The sequence below is a fragment of the Mya arenaria genome, chromosome 15 (assembly GCF_026914265.1).
Source record: "Mya arenaria isolate MELC-2E11 chromosome 15, ASM2691426v1".
Taxonomy (NCBI): Eukaryota; Metazoa; Mollusca; class Bivalvia; order Myida; family Myidae; genus Mya; species Mya arenaria.
The window spans coordinates 18,442,383-18,465,703 of record NC_069136.1 but is presented as its reverse complement, the minus strand read 5'-3'; the positions used below and the strand labels follow the sequence as shown (position 1 = coordinate 18,465,703).

General features: G+C 32.2%; 1 protein-coding gene across 1 annotated transcript in view; it reads right to left on the bottom strand.

Annotated features, from left to right (window-relative positions):
• LOC128219172 (uncharacterized) overlaps positions 1 to 13,147 on the bottom strand; it is a 44,269-nt gene extending 31,122 nt beyond the window's left edge. Inside the window, exon 1 of the mRNA XM_052926987.1 lies at positions 12,328 to 13,147. Coding sequence (XP_052782947.1) covers positions 12,328 to 12,471 — 144 coding nt within the window. The 5' untranslated portion in view covers positions 12,472 to 13,147. The remainder of the gene's footprint in view (positions 1 to 12,327) is intronic.
• Positions 13,148 to 23,321: the final 10,174 nt, after the last annotated feature.

The window sequence follows — 23,321 nt, the reverse complement described above, 5'->3', positions numbered from 1 at the left end:
ACTCACCAATCATTTAATATTTTTGCGTGTTCATCTATTGAAGACACGGTTACAATCATGTTATCAGTAATTAATATTTTCCATAAATGCATTATTTAGAAAGAAGTAAGGGTTTTCAGTCAAAATTTATGTTTGTTTTACATGTGTATGTATTGATTTTGAGTTTCACTTTAAAGACGTCTGTGTGATGTACAAATGATTAATTTATTGTTTTATTGGAATGCTTTTAAAATCTTTAACATTTTTCTCGCTTGGAAGATCGCTAAAAATAATATGAAGGCTTGTCTACATTAGGTCAACACATATATACATGTACGGACAATTTTGGTTGGCATATTTTCACGTCCATCTGAACTTTTACTTGCTGACAACGTTACAACTTTACAAGGGTCAAACCCAAGTACGAACGTCAGGGCTTGTGTAGCGTCGACGTAAAAGTGGACGTTACAATTTTGAACCGGGCGTTCGCTTGTTCGTTGTCATATGTACACGATTATTGACACGCATGCGCGGTTCGCACGCGGGAACATTGGATGCAACACGGTTAATGATTAATGGGTTATAAAATCACTTTCAAATTCGTGTTAACATAGATTTGCATCATTAAATGGATAATTTAAACAACAGTTAAAATGAAATGTTGAAATGACATTTAAAGTAATGCCTGTTTCATGTGCGATGGTGTAATGAAAAAGTGTTTAACATTAGTCGTACCATTATATTAGATGTCATTTTGCATAGAGTATATTACATGTATGTTATAAAATAAATAACAGTTTTGATGAAATAAAAGATTCTGCGCCCATTACCCGAATAATTGAAATTCAACACGAGTGCGAAGCGCGAGTTTAGTATAATTAAGTAGTATTATGAGGGAAGTGTTGTAACTGTAATTGTTTACCATGTTGCTAATGAACGTATAATTACAACAGGATGTTCTGTGGAAACCAAGTTAACTTCGTTTCCATAAAACAAACTACGCTCTGGTTTGGGTTTGGGTTCATCTCTCGGACAGGGTGTTCTGCGTAAAATTCGTTTATCATCGTTTCCGTAAAACACCCTACGTTCGTGTTGGGATGAACCTGTCTTACTCCCTCGGCTATGGAATATTATGTATATAGCAATTTGTTCAAGTAATACGTCAATATACAGTGAGCAAAGTGTTCGTTTTGAATCCATTCACAATATTTCGACGATAAAAAGAGAAAGGCCGTGCTTCCGAGTGCAGTTTTTACGATTTGTAACTTTATTTTCATATAAACTATAGGTAATAATAAACTCATAACATTAAAAATAGCAGATGACATTCAAGTATCGCTTATCATACATAAAGTTCTACAAGGCATGACTTTATCAGGTGTTATGAAATTTCAATATGTCAACTACGCCAGCAATCTTGAATAGAAGTGTATTACATATTTAAAACAGCCTTCATAAAGTACCAAGCGAAAGTATTCATTTTATAATTGTTTTATGCCTTAAACATATTAAAAGTGGGAATATAATTTGTCAAAAAGGCATCAAAATCATATTTCCCATGAATTAGATAACGTTTAAAGAACACGTGGATAGATCAACGGCCCCATTTTCTCGAAAGTTCTTAATCGTTTAAGTAGCTTATTTCATAAACCCAATTTTTTTCAAAGATAAGTTACTTAAGATAAGTCCGAAAATTCTAAAGAACGTCATTATTACTCAAATGATATCCTAACAACAATAGTGAGCTTAGCTTTAACCTGTTATAAGGGACTTAGGATGTTTTATTTTATAAGGTCCTTCTATATAATACGGAAGGCAAATTATTCGGATTCCGTCGTAGAATAAAATTGCGTAGATCAAAAATAGTTGAATAAAATAAGTGCGCTGTTTTGTTTACCCATGCATTGAGTAAAAAATGCAGCTCTGTTAAGTTTACTTAGATCATAAAAGGAGCTCTATTGTGGTCGGACTAGACTGTGGTTTTGTCTTCAATACAGAATAATTGTTTGCCCTTTATTTTTCAGTCAGGGGTCCTTGATTTTTTTAATGTTTAGTTTCTAATTTGTGAAGAATCTTTACTTATTGCCGAAGACGACTCTTCATAATTAAATAAATTGCTATAAATGTGCATATATCCACGCCTACTGTTTACATTTGCAAAGTGTCAATGCTGATTTAAATGACGGCACAATATCTGGGAAGGGGTGGGGGGGGCGCATGCATGCAATAATTGACAGATCTCTTTGACAGGCGCACGGCTCAATTCTAAAGCTGATGCAATTTAAGAGGGGCTTAATTTTATTAACTTAGTCAGTTAGAATGTATAAGGTAATTTCTTCGTGAATAAGAAACCACGCTGCCTCTGCTCCCTAAGAAAATACTTTAAAAACTCTGCCGCTAGGCCGCTTACTTAACGCCGCTAGGCCGCTAACTTCACACCACCAGGCCGCTTGGCTGTTTACTTCACGTACAAATAAACTCTAAGCTTTACAAGGAGCCTTATTGTGGTTGCTGTAGTATCATTTTTTTCTATTTTTTTCTCGAATTTTCTTCAACAAACATAGCATCCACCTTCGCGGCCTCATCACATACGTAATAAATTCTAGAAAATGACATTTACGACATTTTAACTATACAGGTCAATCAGGGATGTACAGATTATAAATCCATAAATCATATTCCTGTAATAACTTTGACAAATGGACCTAATATATTCTAAAATAACTGGAATTATTTTCATGAATTAGTGGTCTTTGACCTAAAAAGAATAACCTTAGTACAATAATGACATAGTTTTTTTTGGATTAATTGTCAATTTGTTAAGAGGAAAATGTCCGTTTGGACGACTTTTAGAGTATTTTGTATTCAAAGAAATATTTTATTTTTATTTTATTTTTATCTAAGTAATAGTAAGAGTTAATGAGAGCGAAACAGGTCTAGCTTCTGAGAGCAGTAGCTACTAATTGTAATTGATTTTATGTTTAAATTCCATAAAGAGGATAATTGCTTGTTTCAGTATAAACTCGTAATATATTTCAACGAGTGAGAACCAAAACCTCATTTCATGAGTGGCATAGACACGTTTAAAATATTCACTTTTGCTGTTCACGATGTGAAATCAATCGTGATCTTACACTGAATCAAACAATTTTTCTTTCTATTTTATGCCTTTAAATGTTTTTAAAAGGCATTAATTGTATTTCATTAGAAAACGCGCCAAACAGTATGTGCAAATTTCGAAAATGACGTCATTGATTTTATAACACATCCCTTTGCGCGCTGGCATTTGTTATGGGTAGAAGATCGGGCTAAAATTTCAAAACAGTGAAAAATATAAAACGATATTTCCACTGTTTAAAAACAGTGAAATATCATCTTTAATTCACTGGTATTTCTCTATAAACCACCGGAAAGCATATAATGAATAGAGTATAATAAAATTGTAACATTAAAATTAGCGGGTGACATTTATGTGTCGCTAATCATACATAAAGTATTACCTGTCTGAGCTTTAATCAGTATTTTGACAATAATTTTCAAAGGTTAAGTGCGCCACAACATATCATTTTTCCAATTAAAAGTTTATATTTGTTTTTAAATAGACCGAATAATGCACTACGAAGAATTCAGTTTGATTTCTTAAAAGTATCAAATATGGAGTTTTCGATACCAAATGTTGTCAAAAGAGCATCATAATCACATTTTTTATGATGATATATATCTAGGTAAGGATATTTGAAAATATCAATAGATGCTGGAACCTTTTTGATATATAATCAACGTTAATTTAATTCAACTTGTCATCAAAGAAAAACAACATGCGTATGTATGACACTTGTCAAATAAGACCTTACAGTGAAATCGACAATTTCTCTGATTCTTGTATGCGTATTTTCGGGGGTTTACTGGTATTTCAATTTTTTGAATTCCCCCTTTTTGGAAAACCCCTTTGCTTCTTGGCCACCTGTAGGAAGCCCCTTTCGTGTATTTCTGATCGCCGATGACGTAGACCGTTGTTCCTACGCCGGCTTATGGAGAAATAGTTCTCCATTTTTATTCTTTTAAGTTCGTGATTTTTTTTTTTATTGCCAACAATTTATAAATAGTTATCAATTAACTTTTATTAATGCATTTATTTTTAATTATTTTTAAATTGAACAAGACATGAATACATTGACCAAATCACACTACTCACCATTCATTGAATGCGTATTTGAAAAGGTCAAACGTGTACACAAAACAGATGTGGATTAACATTTGGTTTAAAACATTTTCAAAGTCTAAACACCTGACCTCAATGTTTAAGCTCAATACCAGCTGAATACCTACTGAGTAGCTTTGTTGACATGTGGTTGGGTATTTTACTTTTATTGGGTTATTCTGTGTGAGGATTTCGGGAACATCGTATTACAAAGACAGTTTGAAGATATATGAAACAGATTGTTAGATGTCGAAATTATGTTTTAACATTTGTTTTCGTCTAATGTTTGTACGAAAACAATTGATCGAGCATTCAGCTTCAAAACAGGTTTGTAAAATGGGATTTCATTTTTTCATAATACACAGTTAGTTGTATTTATTTTTATTTTCAAATCCTTATTCAAATATATGCAATCTATTTTAAAGATCAGAATATAATTTTGACCTAGTTTACCTATTCAAAAGTGAGGTATTCAGTTTTGATCAAATAAACTACAATTAAAAGTAGTTAATATTTTCACTCCTTAGTTTGAGGTGAAAATATCATTGCCGATATTTCACTGATAAAACTCAATATTTCACTGAAAATTATGAAAGAATGCACAAACATTTGTTAAAGAATATTAAGACAGTCCTACTGTTTAATACCGACAAAAATATGTTCGGATTGAAGAACAAACTTGCTTAGGCCAGAAATAGTTAAATAAAACAAATTATTTGATTGCTATGCTTTAAAGATACACTCTTACTCACAAATAAATTTTCCACAATTAATAATCTTGTTTTACTATTCCAAAAAGGATGAACAAATGTCGAAAACAAAGGTTCTTGTGAAGGATACCGAGTTGAATTTGAACGAAATGAGCATAAAACACTGTAATTTTACCTTTTAAAACTATAGTATACCACAGTAAATATTTTAGCACTCACCAATCATTTATTTATTGTTTTGCGATTTCTGCTATTAAATATTATATTTCTGCAGTTACAATCATGTTATCAGTAATTAATAGATTCCATAAATGCATTATTAAGTAAGTAGTTGAAGGTTTATCAGTAAAAATTTATGTGTGGTATACTTGTGTGTGTCAGGATTTTGAATAACAGTGTCACTTTAATTACACATTGAGCTCTGTCAAATTTACCCAGATCGTATAAGAAGCTTAAATTTGGACGGACTAGTAGTTTCTGGTTAATTCTTGTACTAGCATAACATCCCTCATCTCTGTCTTATGCTATACGATATTAATTCCAGAAGTTGACATTTACAACGTTTTAAGTATATAGGTTAATCAGGTGCGTATAGATTATAGATGCATTAATCATGTTCCTGTAAGAAGGTTGACACTTTGGATTTAATATATGCTGAAAAAAACTCCTGTTATTACTTTCACGTGAGGTAAGTTGAAATATTTAAAGGGACTCGCTCATGTTTTGGCACCAGAAATATTTTTTTCAAGTAATGCATCTGAAAACACTTATATTATAATTGTGTTTCTCATTGATTCCACAATTGCAGAACAAATCATACTCAGATGCAGATGACAACATGTATTAAGAAAACAAAGCCGTACGGGTTGGCAATAATGTTTGGTGTCTGTGTGGTCAGTGCGCTATCATTTATAGTTCATTCGCATGGTCGGTTTCACCTGTTGGCTTTATGTATCAGTATTGTGTAACCTTGCTGTGCGATTACCACAAAAAGACTAGTCCATCCACAATTAATTATTGCACTGATTAACATTTGACGGCACGCTTTTTAAAAAAGTTCATCGTATTTTGTTGGACGTTGCATGCAATATACCTATCGATCTAATCTGTCCAATAAGACAAATCAAAATATATCATCTTATCGAATATCGAAGTATTGTAGCGAAGACCAAACATCAACAGACTGTACACCCCCCCCCACCCCCCCACCCCCGACTCTGTTTTGAATCAATGAATAAACTCATTTTTTATCTTCATATCTCAGTGCTTCTGACGCGTACGTCAACATTTTATAGATTTGTATGTGGTTTAATCAGCAGTATGAGCATGCGCGATTTCTAGTATAGAGCCATTCGCGCCAAGCACTAAGAAAGTCATTATTTATTTTTTTACTAAACAAATGATTCGGCAGCAAGGCTAACGTTATTTATTTGTTTTGAAATGAAAATGTGAAGTTTTGAGTAGTCCATTCATTCATGGACATTAATTAGATGGGTTTGTTCTCTCAATTATATTAATTAAGTATATCCTTCTATGATCATTTATCAAAACCGACGTATACTAAATCATTTAAGGGTTCGTATTTAGTGACATTTCTTTTAAAGAGGCGCACTATCGGGTGATGCGTTTTTTTCTAATTTAGCAACGTGGTCATAAATTCCTTAGCTAAAAAAACGTCGGCGCTAATATTTGTATCTGTACACAAATCATATGACTTTTTTGCATCAACCTTAAAGCTGCACTCTCACAGATTTACCATCTTAATAACTTTTTAATGTTTTGTCTTGGAAAAAGCCATTTTTGCGTAAATATCTGCAAACAAATGATATAAGATTGCTGACAAAAAATCAGATCGTATATTTTCATATTTCCGTTCGAAAATTATTTTTTCATGGTTTAAGAAAAATGCATAAAACATCATTTTTTGTACTTAAATATAAAATTCTACGATCTATTTTTTGTCAGCAGTCTTATATAACTGATTTCTATGGATTTTCGCAAAAATTGGCTCTTTCCAAGACAAGAAATAAAAAAAGTTGTCAAGACGTTTAATCCGTGAGAGTGCAGCTTTAAATAAAATGTCACAAAATACGAGTTCTAATGGGAGTGTTTCACCAGCAGTAAATACAATTTGTTTTATTATCTAGATTCAAATATGTCTGAACTATCTCAATGGGCGTCTATAGCACTTCAGTACAAGTTGGTTTTTAGGCTCATCTAACTGAACGAAGCATTGTCTTTTGAACATTTTGATGAATTTTCGCGACAAAAGAGTATTGTTTTTCGTAAAATAAAGGTTTTAAAATTATCTACTTAAGATTGAAAAGTTGAGATGTGTCAAGACTTTTAGAACAATCTTTCATTTTGAAATGATTTAAAGCATAATGCTGCAACAAAATTCACCAATCAAAGTTTAAACATACTCGTATTATGTAATTTTAGTAAAATTAACCTGGATGAAATTACCACATGAATTATTTATATTCAGTTATGTAATCTTAGTAGAACAGCATGTTATAATTGTTAGAGTGTGTATTTACTGTTACTGATTTATGTTTAACACTTGTCACCGAATCTTGTCAAATTTGTCACAAAATTTGTATCAATTTTCATAGTATCTGCTCTTCTTTATTTTAATGAAAAATATACTGATTAGTCTAATTACTAATTCTGTCATATATGTAAAAAACTAAAGAATACGCATTTAAGAAGTATCATTATCATTTTCATCATCATCATCATCATCATCATCATCATCATCATCATCATCATCATCATCATCATCATAATCATTATCATCATCATTATCATCATCATCGTTATCATCATCATCATTATCATCATCATCATCATTATCATCATTATCATCATCATCAGCATTACCATCATCAATATCATCAACATCATCATTATCATCATCATCATCAGCAGCAGCAGCAGAAGCAGCAGCACCAGATGAAATGAAGTTATATCTTTATGATTAAGTATGGACTGAGTGAACGTAGCGAACGAGACCTTCTTAATCATTAAGATATAACTTCAAGTCATATAACTTACTATACAACCTCATTGGCTGACACATTGTAAACGGAAACTCCGGCGCAGGGAGTATGTCTCGGATGAGTGACAGTTGGCGGACTTTTGAACAACCGCGAAAGTAGAAGTTCTTAATTTTTCAGCTTTGTACTTTGCCTATCTGCAAATTTATTAGTTGAAAATATTGGTTAAATTCTAAGAAATAGTAACGACATATATTTTCAGATGGAATACAAAACTATGTTAACCTAAAACTTGATCGGGAATATATTTTGGTCATTTATTTTACATCATAATATATTTACACACATTAATTTTTTTTTATTTTGTCACGGTAACATATCGTTACAACAGACATGTAATAACATAAACAGGAAAATTTGGTAAACAACATGACGGAAAATAACAATTGAGGTAATTTTACCACCGGTTACACTCACCTAGTCCTTTGTATAGAGACATTTTGACGTTCGCAAAGAGTTATGACGTCATTTTTATGTCAATATTACGTTCCGATTGGATAAATCAATGGTATACGAAGTTTTAAAAATTAGCTGTTCTTTTATTCATACGTTTGTTGTCGGTTTCAATTTCTTTCAGAACAAACTCAATTGCAGAATATATAGCAAATTGTTAATCTTAATGAATAGATTTTTGAAATAGTGGAATTTCTTTTAGTTTATGTTGTATGAACGCAGTAGGGCACGCGGACAAACGCTTTGAAGCGTGCTAGTGCAATTATTAATCGTTTGCTCGCTTCCTTTAATATTTACACCTCATTTTCCATACCTTAAATAAACTGCCTTTCGGTGATTGCCGATTTACGGTTGGGTCGTTCTATTTACAGAATGGTTGAGAAAAAATACTGGAAGGTTCTTTATTAAATGAAGTATTCTTTACAATTGAGGAAAAAAAAAGACTTTATACACTTTAACCAGCCGAACCAGCCCAACTGTGTTCATACCCCGATAATGTCATCAACCCCGCGATTCATTCCTTAAATAAACTCAACAAACAAACAAAAACCTTAAATGGTTACAAAGGTCATAGCATGACATATTAGGAAAATCATGGTTTAGTTAAATTTCAAATGTTATCGTATAGATTAATTATCATGATATTCCGACACATGAATTGGTCTAAACAGAGACTTAACTGCTGCTGTTGTTGATGCTTAAGAAATGAAAACAATAATCATTATGATAATTAATAATAATAATAATAATAATAATAATAATAATAATAATAATAATAGTAATTAAAATAATAATAATAACAATTATACTAATAATCATGATAATAATAATAATGATGATGATGATGATGATGATGATGATGATGATGATGATGATGATGATGATGATGATGAAAACAATAATGAAACTAATAAAAAATAAATAAAATAACAATGATATAAATACTACTACTACTACTACTACTACTACTACTACTACTACTACTACTACTACTACTACTACTACTACTACTAATAATAATAATAATAATAATATTAACTATCTACAAGACGTAAACCTTTATGTTTTTTTCTTACAAAAAATCATCTTAATTACAACAGCGTTATTTCTGGAATAAAATATTCTTCGTAAGTATTTGCAGGCAAAGCCATGTACCGAAATACAAACTTCTTTATTAAATTTCACCATACATTAGATATTCAAGCTAAGAATGATTAGCCAAGTTTCGTGGAAATGTGTCAAATACTCCTGGCATGGAAGTATTAACACTGAGTGCATTAAGTTTTGATGATTTCAGACAATGATAAGAAATGCTATTAATTCTAATCATTTTCGCAATAAACGCATGCTTATGGCGTGATTAACATGTAAAGGCCATAAATCTGAAAAACATTTTTAGATTCTGACATTCACTTAACATCTGTTGAACATGGCTGACGAATTTCTTTAATATGTAAAGTGAAAAACATTAATTAGAGTTGAACATTTGACATCATACTGCTAGTGAGTTTAAAAATCCGAAAACGTGTGCCCATCATTAAAAGTGACACTGAATTAAAATCAATACATACACGTGTATAACAAACATACATTCTGAGTAATAAACCTAAACCTTTCACTACTCACTAAATAATGCATTTATGGAAACTATTAATTACTGAAAACAAGATTGTAAACGTGTATTAATAGATGAAAACACACACATATTAAATGACTGGTATTTCCTAAATGATTTACAGTGATCAACTATTGTCTCATGAGGTAGAAATACAGTGTTTTCTACACTTTTTTTTCAAAATTAAACACTGTATCATTCATAAGAACCACTGTTTTCGATATTAATTCATCCATTTCGATAAATTATAACAACTGTAATAATTGTGGTACATCTTAATTTGGGGTAAGAGTGCATCTTTAATGGTAAATTTTTATTTTTCATACGTGCATGCGGTTACAACACTCGGGCAAGATTTTGCAAATCCATGTAGCGCTTTAGCGCTTTTTAAACATTATTTCCATTAGTAGAGCGGACCAAATTCATTCTGTGTGTATCGTTGTGGGTCTTCGAAACCCAAAACAGTTTTTGAAAAATCTAAATATTGTAAAACTAATTGTATTGTGATGATAATTCAATTACGAAAAAGGCTAGAAGATAAACACAAACCATTTCAAGAGCTACCTTGAGTAATTTTATGAACTTAAATTTCACACTACCGTGCTGCTGTTTTAGGGCGCATGTGATATAATATGTCTCAAAAATGTTGAATATAAGTATCGTCTATGGCCGCTCGTGTAAGATAGGTTTATCACAATCCGAGCGTAGGGTATTTTGTGGAAACGAGGTTTACCGAGTGACCATGGTAGATGCGTTTTCTCGTACCTCAGTTAAACAAATTAAAGTTAAAATCTTCTTTTTTTTTCGCCGGAACTGTTTTGTTTTTAGTGAAAGTAAATAACGTATAGTTATGTGATAATTTGTTGTTTTCAAACATATGCGCGCGGTGATTAAAATGTAAATAGTCAAATCTTTCTTTAAATAGTTATGAAGAGAGTGTAGCATTATTTCTTGAATGCAGCGTGAACACTTTTATTTGGTGAGAAAATTGATTTATTTGGATTTCGAATATTGCCACAATACAAGGTTTCCATGGTGCCACAGACGACGGACTCTAACAAGGGAGGTAATTGCATGGTGACAATAAAAGAGTAGTTCCATACGGGTACTTTTTATCTTTGTCCATTGGCAAAATACCAATTTCCACTATCGCAAATATTTGGAAATATTATACCTTACATATATGTGTATCTTATATGTACATATAAAGTCGATTAGTCCATATATCAGTGTTTTTAATCACAAATCAAGTTTTATGACGTCAGAGGGCCATATCATATTTTTGCCGGTCCGGACCTCGCCAAAAAATAATATGGACCGCTGACGTCAAAATAATGGTGCGGACGACTCGCGATTTTCACAACGACAATCATTTGTCGCAATTAACATTAATTGCTTTGTTCAATAAAAAACATCAAAGGTGATTTCAAAATATTCAATGGTAATGTAAAATGTTCGACATAATATAAGAAATATAAGACACGACTTCGGTCCATATGACATTATAAAGACCGGCCAGTCAGCCAAGGAAGGTGTATATGGACCGAGGCGTTAGGAGGTCCATACACCTTCTGGACAAGACGGTCCTTATAATGTCATATGGCCTTCAGTGATGTTATATTTATTAATTACTAATCTGGGTTTGGCGAAAAAGGTATCTTATGCTTATGTGTTTTTCTCGACATAGTTCTTTGTTCCCTGTCTGGAAGGTTTTGAAATAAGAACCTTAACAATGCCGAATTGCTTTTTTATGGCGTCTGTTACATAAGTTGTCTCCAAACGGTTGAATATAGTATCATATGCTTCTTGTTTCTTTGTCAACACTTGGTCTTTGTTTACTGCCTGGAAAGTTTCGAAATGAGAACAAGATCTTAACAAAGAATCGATATGGTATGGCGCTACCATTGATATTTAAAAATGTTTCAATGCAATTGTAGAATCCCATACTTGGTCTCAAAAGACATACATTCGAATGAAAACAAAATAGAAATAAAATATAATAGAACAGTTGTCAGATACTCGGCAAACTACATGAGTTTGTGTAAGAATAAGGCAAAAAACAGTTCTTTGTTTCTACAAGCATCTCCAAAAAAATACGGTAGGTAGGTAGGCATAACTTTTTTTCCGGGAGTCTGTATCGCACCGACCAAAAAAATGCTCGACATTTTTTAGTAATTTATGAAGAAATCCACACTACGGCAAAAATAGTGTAGGGTCAGGAAAAAAAGATAGGGTCGGTCGTGTGAATGGAAACAAACGCTGTAAATACGCGTATTTGGTATCTATAAGAGTTGCTATGGAAACTCTTACCTTATATGCGAGCCGGTCAGCAAGGGCGTCGTCAAGGGGACCGTCCAGCTGGGCCAGGTTCACCCACTTCCGCTTCTGGTCCGGCTCCGGTAGTCCGCCTGCGGGGGGCGCCTTATCTGTGGAGCTCTCACGAAACTTGGACATGCTTGTTGTTTCAAACACCCTACTTAACTAGTGTTGCAAATATGTTGCAATGATCTACAGATCTTCAAAGAAATGTTGTACCCATTCTTTTAACATTAATCCATCGCTGAGCTCAAAGTTCTACAAAAAGCGTTGTAACTGACAGTTATTTAATACTCCAACTTAATAAAAACCCAGTTTGCGGTTTTCTATTCTAATGATCAATTATTGTCCAATAAATATTCCCCCGTTTTAAAATATCAATTTGTAAATTAATATTTGCATTAATTAACACTCTGTTCAGATTTATAATCATGAAATCACTGTCGAAATCATGAACTTTGTCACATTTCTTGTCGTATAAATTCTAGTTTAAAGGAGCATGTGAATTTCTATCCTTTGGTGAATTCTACGTACACGAAATAAAACCCTCAAGGCTTGTATGCTCCTCTAATATAACTCGTTAGCCTTTAACATAACACACCAATACGACTATCTTGTAATTCTTTGCTCGAAACAATTAAAACCCTTGTAGTTACAAGCGACTGTCATTACGAACAACCAGTATTAGTTAGTGCGATAGTTTTGGTAAAACGTAATGCCGTAACGTTGCCGTAACGTTGACTAAATAGCGATAAATCAACGGCGTTTAATTAAATTCATTTCACACGCAATTATTCTCATTTTAAACAACCTTTTGACAGGACGAATTTCATAAGACCTATTTACTAAAAGCAGAATGCCCTACGGTGCGTATACGAGTTGCGCTGCTGGTGTGTTAGACCGAAACGTCATCACGCAGGGACATTGCGTTTTATTTTTAACGCCCTATTTCTTGGAAAACCGGTAGCGATCGTGTCAGGCAGTCCGTTTCTAAAGGGACTCATTATAAATTTTGTAATTTAATTTATAAAACCTTGGTAAACAAATACCAGACAGCAACTGGCACATTTTTACAAAATTTCGTAAAGCCAAGCCTAAAATAATTGTTCGAAAGAGTCACGCTTTTGGGCAAAATAGAGCATTATTTTTGGATTTTAATAAGGAATAACAATCAAGCTTTCATTTGAAATTTTAAGATGTTTTTAAACAACCATTATGTTCACGATTCATACATACATACTAGTTCGCACACATATATAACCATGATGTTCTCATTTCACAAATAAACATCTATGCTGTTCATATTTCACACACATATACAACCACAATGTTCATATATCACACATAAATACAGCCATGATGTTCATATTTCACAAATATGCAGCAATGATGTTCATATTTCACAAACATTCAACCATTATGTTCATATTTCACATATAGACAATCATGATGTTCCTATTTCACATATTTAGGGCCATGATGTTCATATTTCACTTATATACGACCATAACGTTCATATTTTAAAACAATACAACCATGATGTTCATATTTCACATATTTAGAACCATAATGCTCATATTTCACATAAATAGAACCATTATGAGCATATTTCACATATTTAGAACCATAATGTTCATATTTCACATATATAGAACCATGATGTTCATATTTCACATGTTTCACATATAAAGAACCATGATGCTCATATTTCATATATTTCACATATATAGAACCATGATGTTCATATTTCACATATTTCACATATATATAACCATGATGTGCATATTTCGCATATTTCACATATTTAGAACCATAATGTTCATATTTTACAATAATAGAACCATGATGTTCATATTTCACGAACATACAGCCATGATGTTCGTATTTCAAAAATATATACAACCATGATGTTCACAGTTCACATAATATTATAAACAACCATTTTGATTATATTTCACAAACATACAACCGTGATGTTCATATTTCAAAAGCATACAACCATGATGCTCATTTTTTTCATATAAACAACAACTTTGTTCATATTTAACAAACATACCACCATGATGTTCATATTTTACATATATACAATCATGATGTTTATATTTTACATAAACAACCATGATGTTCATATTTCATATATACAATCATGATGTTCATATTGCACATATCTACCATGAAGTTCATATTTCACATATATACAACCATGATGTTAATATTTCACATATATAACCATTATGTTCATATTTCACATATACAACCATGATGTTCATATTTCACATATATACAACCATTTTGTTCATATTATATATATGATTTAAAGCCATATTAAAGGATTTTGTATATATAAAAATATTGAAGTTTGGTACTTTATTTAAACACTTAAGTTGGTTATAATACCTTATTATGTAAAACTAAAAGAAAGCTTGTGTTAAAACAATAGGTATTATAGCATAATATAAACAACATGTTTATTTATTTAGACCAAATGGAGGCAGCACACATCCTTTGTGGATTGATGACCTTGGCAAACTGGTTATATTCTTAGACCGGTTGGAGTACACCAAGAGACCCCTGAAGTCCATTCCAAACTTGAGGAAATATCATCACTTCAGGTATAACAAAAGTATTACAGACAGTATCACTGCCTGTTATGTAATTATATGAACAGAAGTCAAAAATAATTTTAGTCATTATTTCCACATATTCAGATGTGAGTTTTGATGTTCAAGTTAATTCGCATAATTTATTCCAAACACTAAGTATTGTACATATGAACATTATTTTGCAGAACTTCAGCTGACAACCCCGTGAGTGAATTCATGAGAGAGCATGTCAAGGACAGTGAGATTGAAGTTAAAATTGACAAGCCTACAACAATGGCTTTTCCATGGAGAGTACCCTGAACGCATCCAACTAAAAGGACTTGATGCAAAAAGGCTCTGATCCCTTAAATAACTGGAAAAAAAACTTTTCAGTATACTGATATGTGATCTTTATAAACTAAATCTAAAATTTGAGAATGATCCGTTACTGAGCTGATGAAAACGTGTATCAATTTTTATTGACAATTATTTATTCAATAGAAACAAGTTTATGTGAAATAAGGCTACCAGCGATTTCGAGTGATAAACTGTGGTTTTAGCAAATGAGTGATGGAAGGGTGCTGCACACAGTCTTTTGTTTGTAGAACTCTTCTGCCATAATGGAGACCACTATATGATTATTAATTATTAATACAAACTTAAAAAAAGCTGGCAGTTGAAGCCTATAAATGCTTGAGTTAAAGACATTTATAATATTGCTTGTCAAAATTAGTTACTTCACAGTCTGTACCTTAGCAACCTTTCAGTTTTTGTTCAATATCTTCATTTTAAAAACCTTCCTGAACCCTATAAACATTTTTAGCTTTAACTTTTACCCTATGAATAAGCATCAAGAATACCATTTGTCATGTACTATGTGACCAATTGCACTTCTTGAAACTACATAATGATGTGTACATGCTAAGTAGTTAGTATGTTAAATTAATTGTTTTCATTTTGTAAATGTGCCCATTTATTAACTGATCTTTTTATACAATAGTGTAAATTATGCAGTATTGTTATGTTTATTAAATTAAAAGTATATTAACCACCATTTCATGTTTTATGAGCAATGAATAACTATACAATGATCACATTTGAGGTAAATTGGTAAAGTTGGTGTGATTATAATCATGTTTGTGCCTGTTGCCATGGCAACCAGGATAAAAACAAACCCTTAAAGACCATTCAAATAAGATAAAGTATAGTAAATTTCAGTGGTTACATCCTTTAACCTCCAGATATACATTGGTTTGTATAAGGTGCAAGTTACAACCTAATGTAAATTTATTGTGAAAAATTTCCAATAAACTACGGTACTTGGCGAACAGTTTTTTTTATTCTGACATTTGTAAAATACATACACCAGGTACAATAAGGTTTGAGGATATCAATTAACATATCAATTATTACTGAATGCTTCAGTTGACATTTATTGTATATTTACATGCAAATTTAACCCCAAAATGCCTTTTTTCAATAATGGTTGCCATGGTAACCAATTAATTTTAATTTATTTTATCAATAATAATTGAGAACGGTTTTGAAAATATGTTGTTGTCGTTATAATGTGGGAATTGTGTATATAGTAGTAATGCATATTTATTGCATCTGTGAATACAAATGTTTCAATAAATTCTTGAACTTCACCGAATTTCCAGCTGTTTCTTAAACAAGTGCCCTTCTAGTTTTTGTCATTATTTCGTTAAAAATAGGAATTTTTGAATTTTCTCTTCAGTTCTTTTATCCTAAAGAATAGGACTGTCAGAAATTACTCATATCTCATTTTCGCCCAAAAAGTGGTTTCGGGCAAAAAATCCCGTGACTGGTCACATATACAGCCATGATGTTCATATTTCACATATATAACCATGATGTTCATATTTCACATATACAACCATGATGTTCATATTTCACATATACAACCATGATGTTCATATTTCACATATACAACCATGATGTTCATATTTCACATATATACAACCATGATGTTCATATTTCACATATACAACCATGATGTTCATATTTCACATATACAACCATGATGTTCATATTTCACATATGTACAACCATGATGTTAATATTTCACACATATACAACCATTTTGTTCATATTATATATATATATATATATATATATATATATATATATATATATATATATATATATATAAACACCCATGGTGTTCATTAAGCACACAGTCCATTATGTTCATATTCAACACGCTAACACCCACACACCCACACACACACACACGCACACACGCACACACGCACGCACAAACGCACATACACAAATGTTTTTCAAACTACTTACATATACTACAGTTATGTATTTTAATCACTAATAAAATCATTATGTTTAATTTACACGCACATGTACAATAATTATGTTCAAATTTCACATAATTATAAAATCATACAATCATTTTGTTTTTATTTTCGAACAACCCTTCCCTTATTAACCATGAGAGAGTCATTTTAAACACAACCATGACAGCTCTGTTTGCTTATAGTTCAAAGAAATTATTTTGGTGGATTTGCACCATTTCCGGCACCACATTGAATATACTAACAGTATAGAACAATCACATAGTGCAAAATGTGATTTTTCAGGTAAAATGTTGGAAAAAATGAATCCAAATTTGAATTTCCTGAATTTGCCAATTTGCCAAAAATAAAATGAAATTGAATTACTGTATTAAATATATATTATATTTTAGCATATAATGAATAAATTAAATAATTCAAATTATTTACGTCACAGTTTTGTGTAGAAGCGTGCGAATAATAACACACTGTATTGCAGAATAGTTGTTTATCAACGGCGGAAAAAAAAACAACGTGTTTTTCGTTACTTGCGTCAAGATTGCTTCAAAATATATTTTTCTTCAAAACATAAAATATAATAGTTTTCTATTTTTGATTTATCTTAATAATGTAAATTAATTATTCACATAAATGAGCATTAGTAGATAAGGGCAGAACAATTGCAAATGCATGATTTTTAGGTTTGTAATGTGCAATCGCCTATTTGAATAAATTTTGTTGTCTCCTATTGTTGGATTTTTTAATTATTCTATTGGCATGTTAAGGAACAATATTAAGATCCTTTTCCAAAATTTCAACTTGACGGAATTAAGTAGAACGACGCAACGCTGAAATCTTGGTGAATGATTGCATCATTAAAATACAAGCAACTCTTTAAATATTTCACAATTGTAGAATCAGAAAATAGCATAGTCTTTTATAAGCTTAGAAATATTTTCATATATTTTCTCTCAAAAATATTTTTTAGAAATTAACGTCACTTACTTGTTTGATTACATCGGGTGTGACCCGTGGTGACCTATGCGAGAACCCCTTTGAAGTCACGTGATTCCTCACCCTGTGTTAGCTTTCCGCAGGTTATGTGTTGGTTAGTTTGCACATGTACGTAATTTAATAAGTCGACATACATTATTGGGTACATATTGACAAATCAATATACTTTTGGACTATGGACCAAAAACAAAATAATTGTATGCAATGTATTCTCGTGGCGCGTTACCAAGCCGAGCAAGTGACTGCTAATACAATTTGGTATGTAAAGGGACATACATGAAATGTCAAAATTAGCACGATTGTCGCCCAACTCACGCAATACTAAATTTACCTAAAGCCAGTATAGATTCTCTTTTGGGTTTCCAGAAAAGTTGTTGCAAGTGCTTTGAACGCAAATTTAAAATAACTTTCAAAAAATCTCAATGAAAAGCCAGGGTAGCATGGGCTTTTGGACAGGGCTGGGCGGGTATGATAAAAATGTGGTCTAAATCTCTTACAACTCTATGGCGGATCAAGGATTCTGTAACAAAGACAGAATCGTTGTTTTATGAAGATCGTTTGATGTTTTACCGTCTGTTATATCCACGGCGTCTTTAATATTGACGTGGCATCTTTAAAATCGACATGGCCTCTTATATTAATGCGGCGTCTTTTATATCGACATTGCGTCTATTATATCGACTCGGCATCATTTATATGAAATGGCGTCTTTAAAATGTACATGGCGTCTTTATATCGACGCGGCGTCTTTTTATCAAAGAGCTTTTAAAAGTATCGTTTCTGCCTATGAAATTTCAATAAATATGTTATGTTTCGTTTATCAAGGGCAAGACATTGCGTTAAACATCCTTACAGTTCACACCACACAATCCTTCATATGACACTTAAACGGAGATCTTGTGTGTCGGTTCTATATACTGAACACGTTAATTGAACATAATGAGGTCAAATAGGCAAGATAAGTAATGCCAATGCCCCTTTCCACTTATCTTTCGTCGGTGCCGTTCTATTTTACCATATATAGTTAGTGCCGACCTTTGAATACATGGATCATTCAAATCATGCAGTAAAATTTGAGAACACGAATCTTATCTGAACGATACGACTTGAGATACGAGCTAGGTGCCACGCAACGCAATACAAATTCCCTTTCGGTCAATATAATCATCTGAAAATCTACTGTCTGAGTTCAGACGTCATTGCAATGTACCATAGTCTCATACAAACGCGTTCTGTTACCCTGTATGTCAAATTACGGCCTTCAATGTTGCACGTACACCGTCCTCTTCATGTAATGGTTAACAATGAGCACACAGATGCAAATGTTACAAAAGTTATGAGAAAACAAATTATGTAATCTGTGAGAATGATCAGTAAATGTAAAACATATATTTTTTGAATAAGAATAAGGTTTGAAACTGTTTGATATTTCTTATTTCAAATTGACATTCATAAAAGAACTGAGTCAAGTTTTGAAAATAGCTTGAAAATTTACCAGTGAAGTTTATGAGGCTTAGGAATGGTATCAAATTTTAAACTCAAAAGAATTTGTCACTGTATCAAAAACTGTTTTTCACCTCGATTTCCGAATTTTGTTTGAGCTTGACTATTCGAAGAATAGGAGAGCTATCCTAGTCACCCGAGCGTCGGCGTCGGCGTAACCACTTAAGTTAAAGTTTGCGTACCACCTAAAATATTTTCAAAGTCCATCGACATATGGCTTTGAAACTTTGCATACTTGTTCACCATCATCCCCAACCTATACACAGGAGGTGGTAACTCTATCAAGCATTTTGACAAAATATTGCCCCTTTTTACTTAGAATTTACATTAAAGTTTGCGTACCACCTCAAATATTATCAAAGTCCATTGACATATTGCTTTGAAACTTTGCACACTTGTTCACCATCATGCCCCCAACCTGTACACAGGAGGAGGTAAATCTTTCAAGCATTTTGACAGAATTATGTCCCTTTTTCGTCTTAGAATTTACGGTGAAGTTTGCGTACCACATCAAATATTTTCAAATTCAATTTGTGTTAATATCTCAGCACATCATGTATTGCATTGAAATCTAATCTAACAGTGATCCATGCATGTTTCGTTTAAACTTTTCAATTCATACACCAAAAACCGGTGGAATAGTCGGGCGCGCTGTCTCTGTGACAGTTCTTGTTTTCATTTTTCGACCAAATTCAATAGAATTTGAACTCTTCATGAAGCATTTTCCAATATGTATGTATTTTTTTTTATTTATTAATTAAAATGAATGTGTTTGAGTTGATTTAACGTTTTGAATGTATTTCAAGTGAAATCCACTGGATTCCTATATCACCCCGCACCGCATGCGTAGAATTGCTTTGCGCATGCTCAAAAATTGAAATGAGTTATGACCTCCGGACCTCGAAATCGACAAATTACATTATTTCGTTACACTTTTTGCCAATTAGGTAAAAAACATTTTCTAAAAAAGATAAATCCAAATCACTCTAACAGTAGTAAAAAAAAATAGCATTCTCTAATTCTTTATATCAGCAACACTTTTTTGTGCATTTTGGGCTAAAATCAATCATTTCGTCTCCAGTACGATCTCATAAAACAATCACTTAAAAAGGCTCGCTCTGTGGAAAAAAATCACAGATTGGGTTGGATAAGGCATGTTGAACGGTCTTCATGACCAAACTTCAATTTTCCATAAAAACAACAACCTGTGTTATTATTAGTATTTCCGTTCTATAATCGTATTTAAACGTTATTAAAACATAAAGTCCATCAATATTTACGAACCCTCTGTGTTGAATGTTCTTACGGACCATTCACAAGCAACACAATTGACAATTATAATTCTTGACCAAAACTATGCATGCATTCACCACAACATGTGTTGAATCATTTGTTCTCCGACTATCATTCTATAGTAGTAGGATACTCATAATTTTAACAAATTGCCAGTAGAAATTTGATGTCGTTGATCGCCTGTATATTAATTGCACACTGACATTCATTGTTTTTGTCAATATTCCATATGTCCTTTGCCTTAAAAAAGAATCCCAGTAAAAGTTCTACCGCTATGTTAGTCCGTACTTTTCAAGGCAAACATCAGGACAACGGATCATTTAAGGTGAAAACAAACAAGGTTGAAACCAGATACCAACTCAGACACATGACCATGACTACACCCCGTATATGAAAAAGATATGTTCATAAGAATTTAACTAATTGACTTTTTAAGTGTTAGTGAGTTTGGATGATAACGACTGTCACACCTTTTAAGGAACTTTTGTTCTTGTCTGAATCCCTAGGGTCCGAGGTACAAAACTATATCTGAAAAAGTCTCTCTCCCGGATGTCGCTCTAACTTAGCCTATCAAAACCTCTCAAACCGCCTGTCCTCTATATCTCCAGGTGGGGCAAACATTACATCACATAAACGATAACTCTGCCCAGTATCATTTTATTCAAGTGCATTGATAATTTTCTAAAGTACTATTCTGTGACAGCTTCCCTGAAAATTTTCAGTTCATCAGTAAAGTTTAAAATGTTCATACCGCTTTTAAAAATAGTTTTACCCGTCAAACTAAATTTGAATTGCCGTACAACGTTTAACTTGAAATTATGGTTAAGGTTGCTGTTCGAAGTCTGCAAATTCATCGCCCAAGTGTTGCTAATGCGAGTGTTCGCATTTATCAATGTCGAGGGAAAATAAAGCGAAATAATTTCAAAAAAAAAAATAAAAAAAAAAAAAAAAAAAATGTTCACATGACCAGTACTAACGCGGTTCGCAGTATTACATGAGCATCGCTAGTTAAGGAGGGCGGGAAGGTTATTTGACAAAAAAAAATCCATTTGCTCATTTACTTTACCAAGTTATTATTTTTTTTATTGTGGGACATTGGAATATGCATCAGTCAGAGTATCAGTATATTCCATGACCGAGAGTGTAAGGTTCATCCCCACCGGAGCATAGGTTTTTTTTCGGAAATGAGTCTTACCGAGCTTCCGAAAAACACCAAGCGGGAGGGATTGGATGAATCTATCTTACCCGAGCGGCCATGGTAGATGCTTTTCCCCCACCCCAGTTAAACAAAATATATTGTTTTCCGTGGAACCTTTATGCTTGTAGTGAAAAAGGTTTCATTCGTGTACTTTTTTATCTTTGACCGTGGGCAAGAGTCTCCAACGTGGCCAAATATTTGGATCTACTTATCTGGGGTGGGTGAATATATATTCCAATTGTAATTGTGATTGGTCGAGTATTTAGTGATGTTAGAGAAAACAAACAATACGCTCAATCATTTGGCTTTGCATTGTCATTTACAGCAGCAGTACTCGGATGAAAAGCTGCGTTTCAACTTTACAAACGGATTGCACTGCTGTAATCTTTATTAATCGCATTCGCTACTATTTATCAGAAATGGATAGATGTACCGCGATAGGTTTTTCCCTATTTTTAAACCAAGAATTAGGGCATTAACATAGTATTTACTCTCAAAGAGAACCGAGATTCTGTATGAAACACAGGACCTAGAGCAGGTAAATCACTTTGGTAAAATAAAATAAAAATGATCTTATTCAAATAATAAAATGATCACTCAAATAAATTGAATTATTTAGGAAATTTTACAAAAACAATCCACATAAAGATATCCTTCAGAAAAATCATTGTTTTCTATATGTATTCATCCTCTGAGGTAATTTAAAACAAGTATTTAAATTGAAGATCTACGTATTTGGTAGCAAAAGTGCATCTTAAGCATATAGAACTTTCAACATTTCCGACTAAAGAGATTTCGTCGGAATGCCCTTCGCCAGTGGTGTAATTGTCTGTTAATTACCTGCCTATACCTGATTGTTAAAATACTTTTTATATACCAATCATAAAACAGATACGCATATATATATATATATATATATATATATATATATATATATATATATATATATATATATATATATATATATATATATATATATATATATATATATATATAAATATATATATATATATATATTTATTTATTTATTTATTTATTTCTCAGGAGACTGTTGTAATATTCCAAAAAATGGTGAAAAGTCATACACAG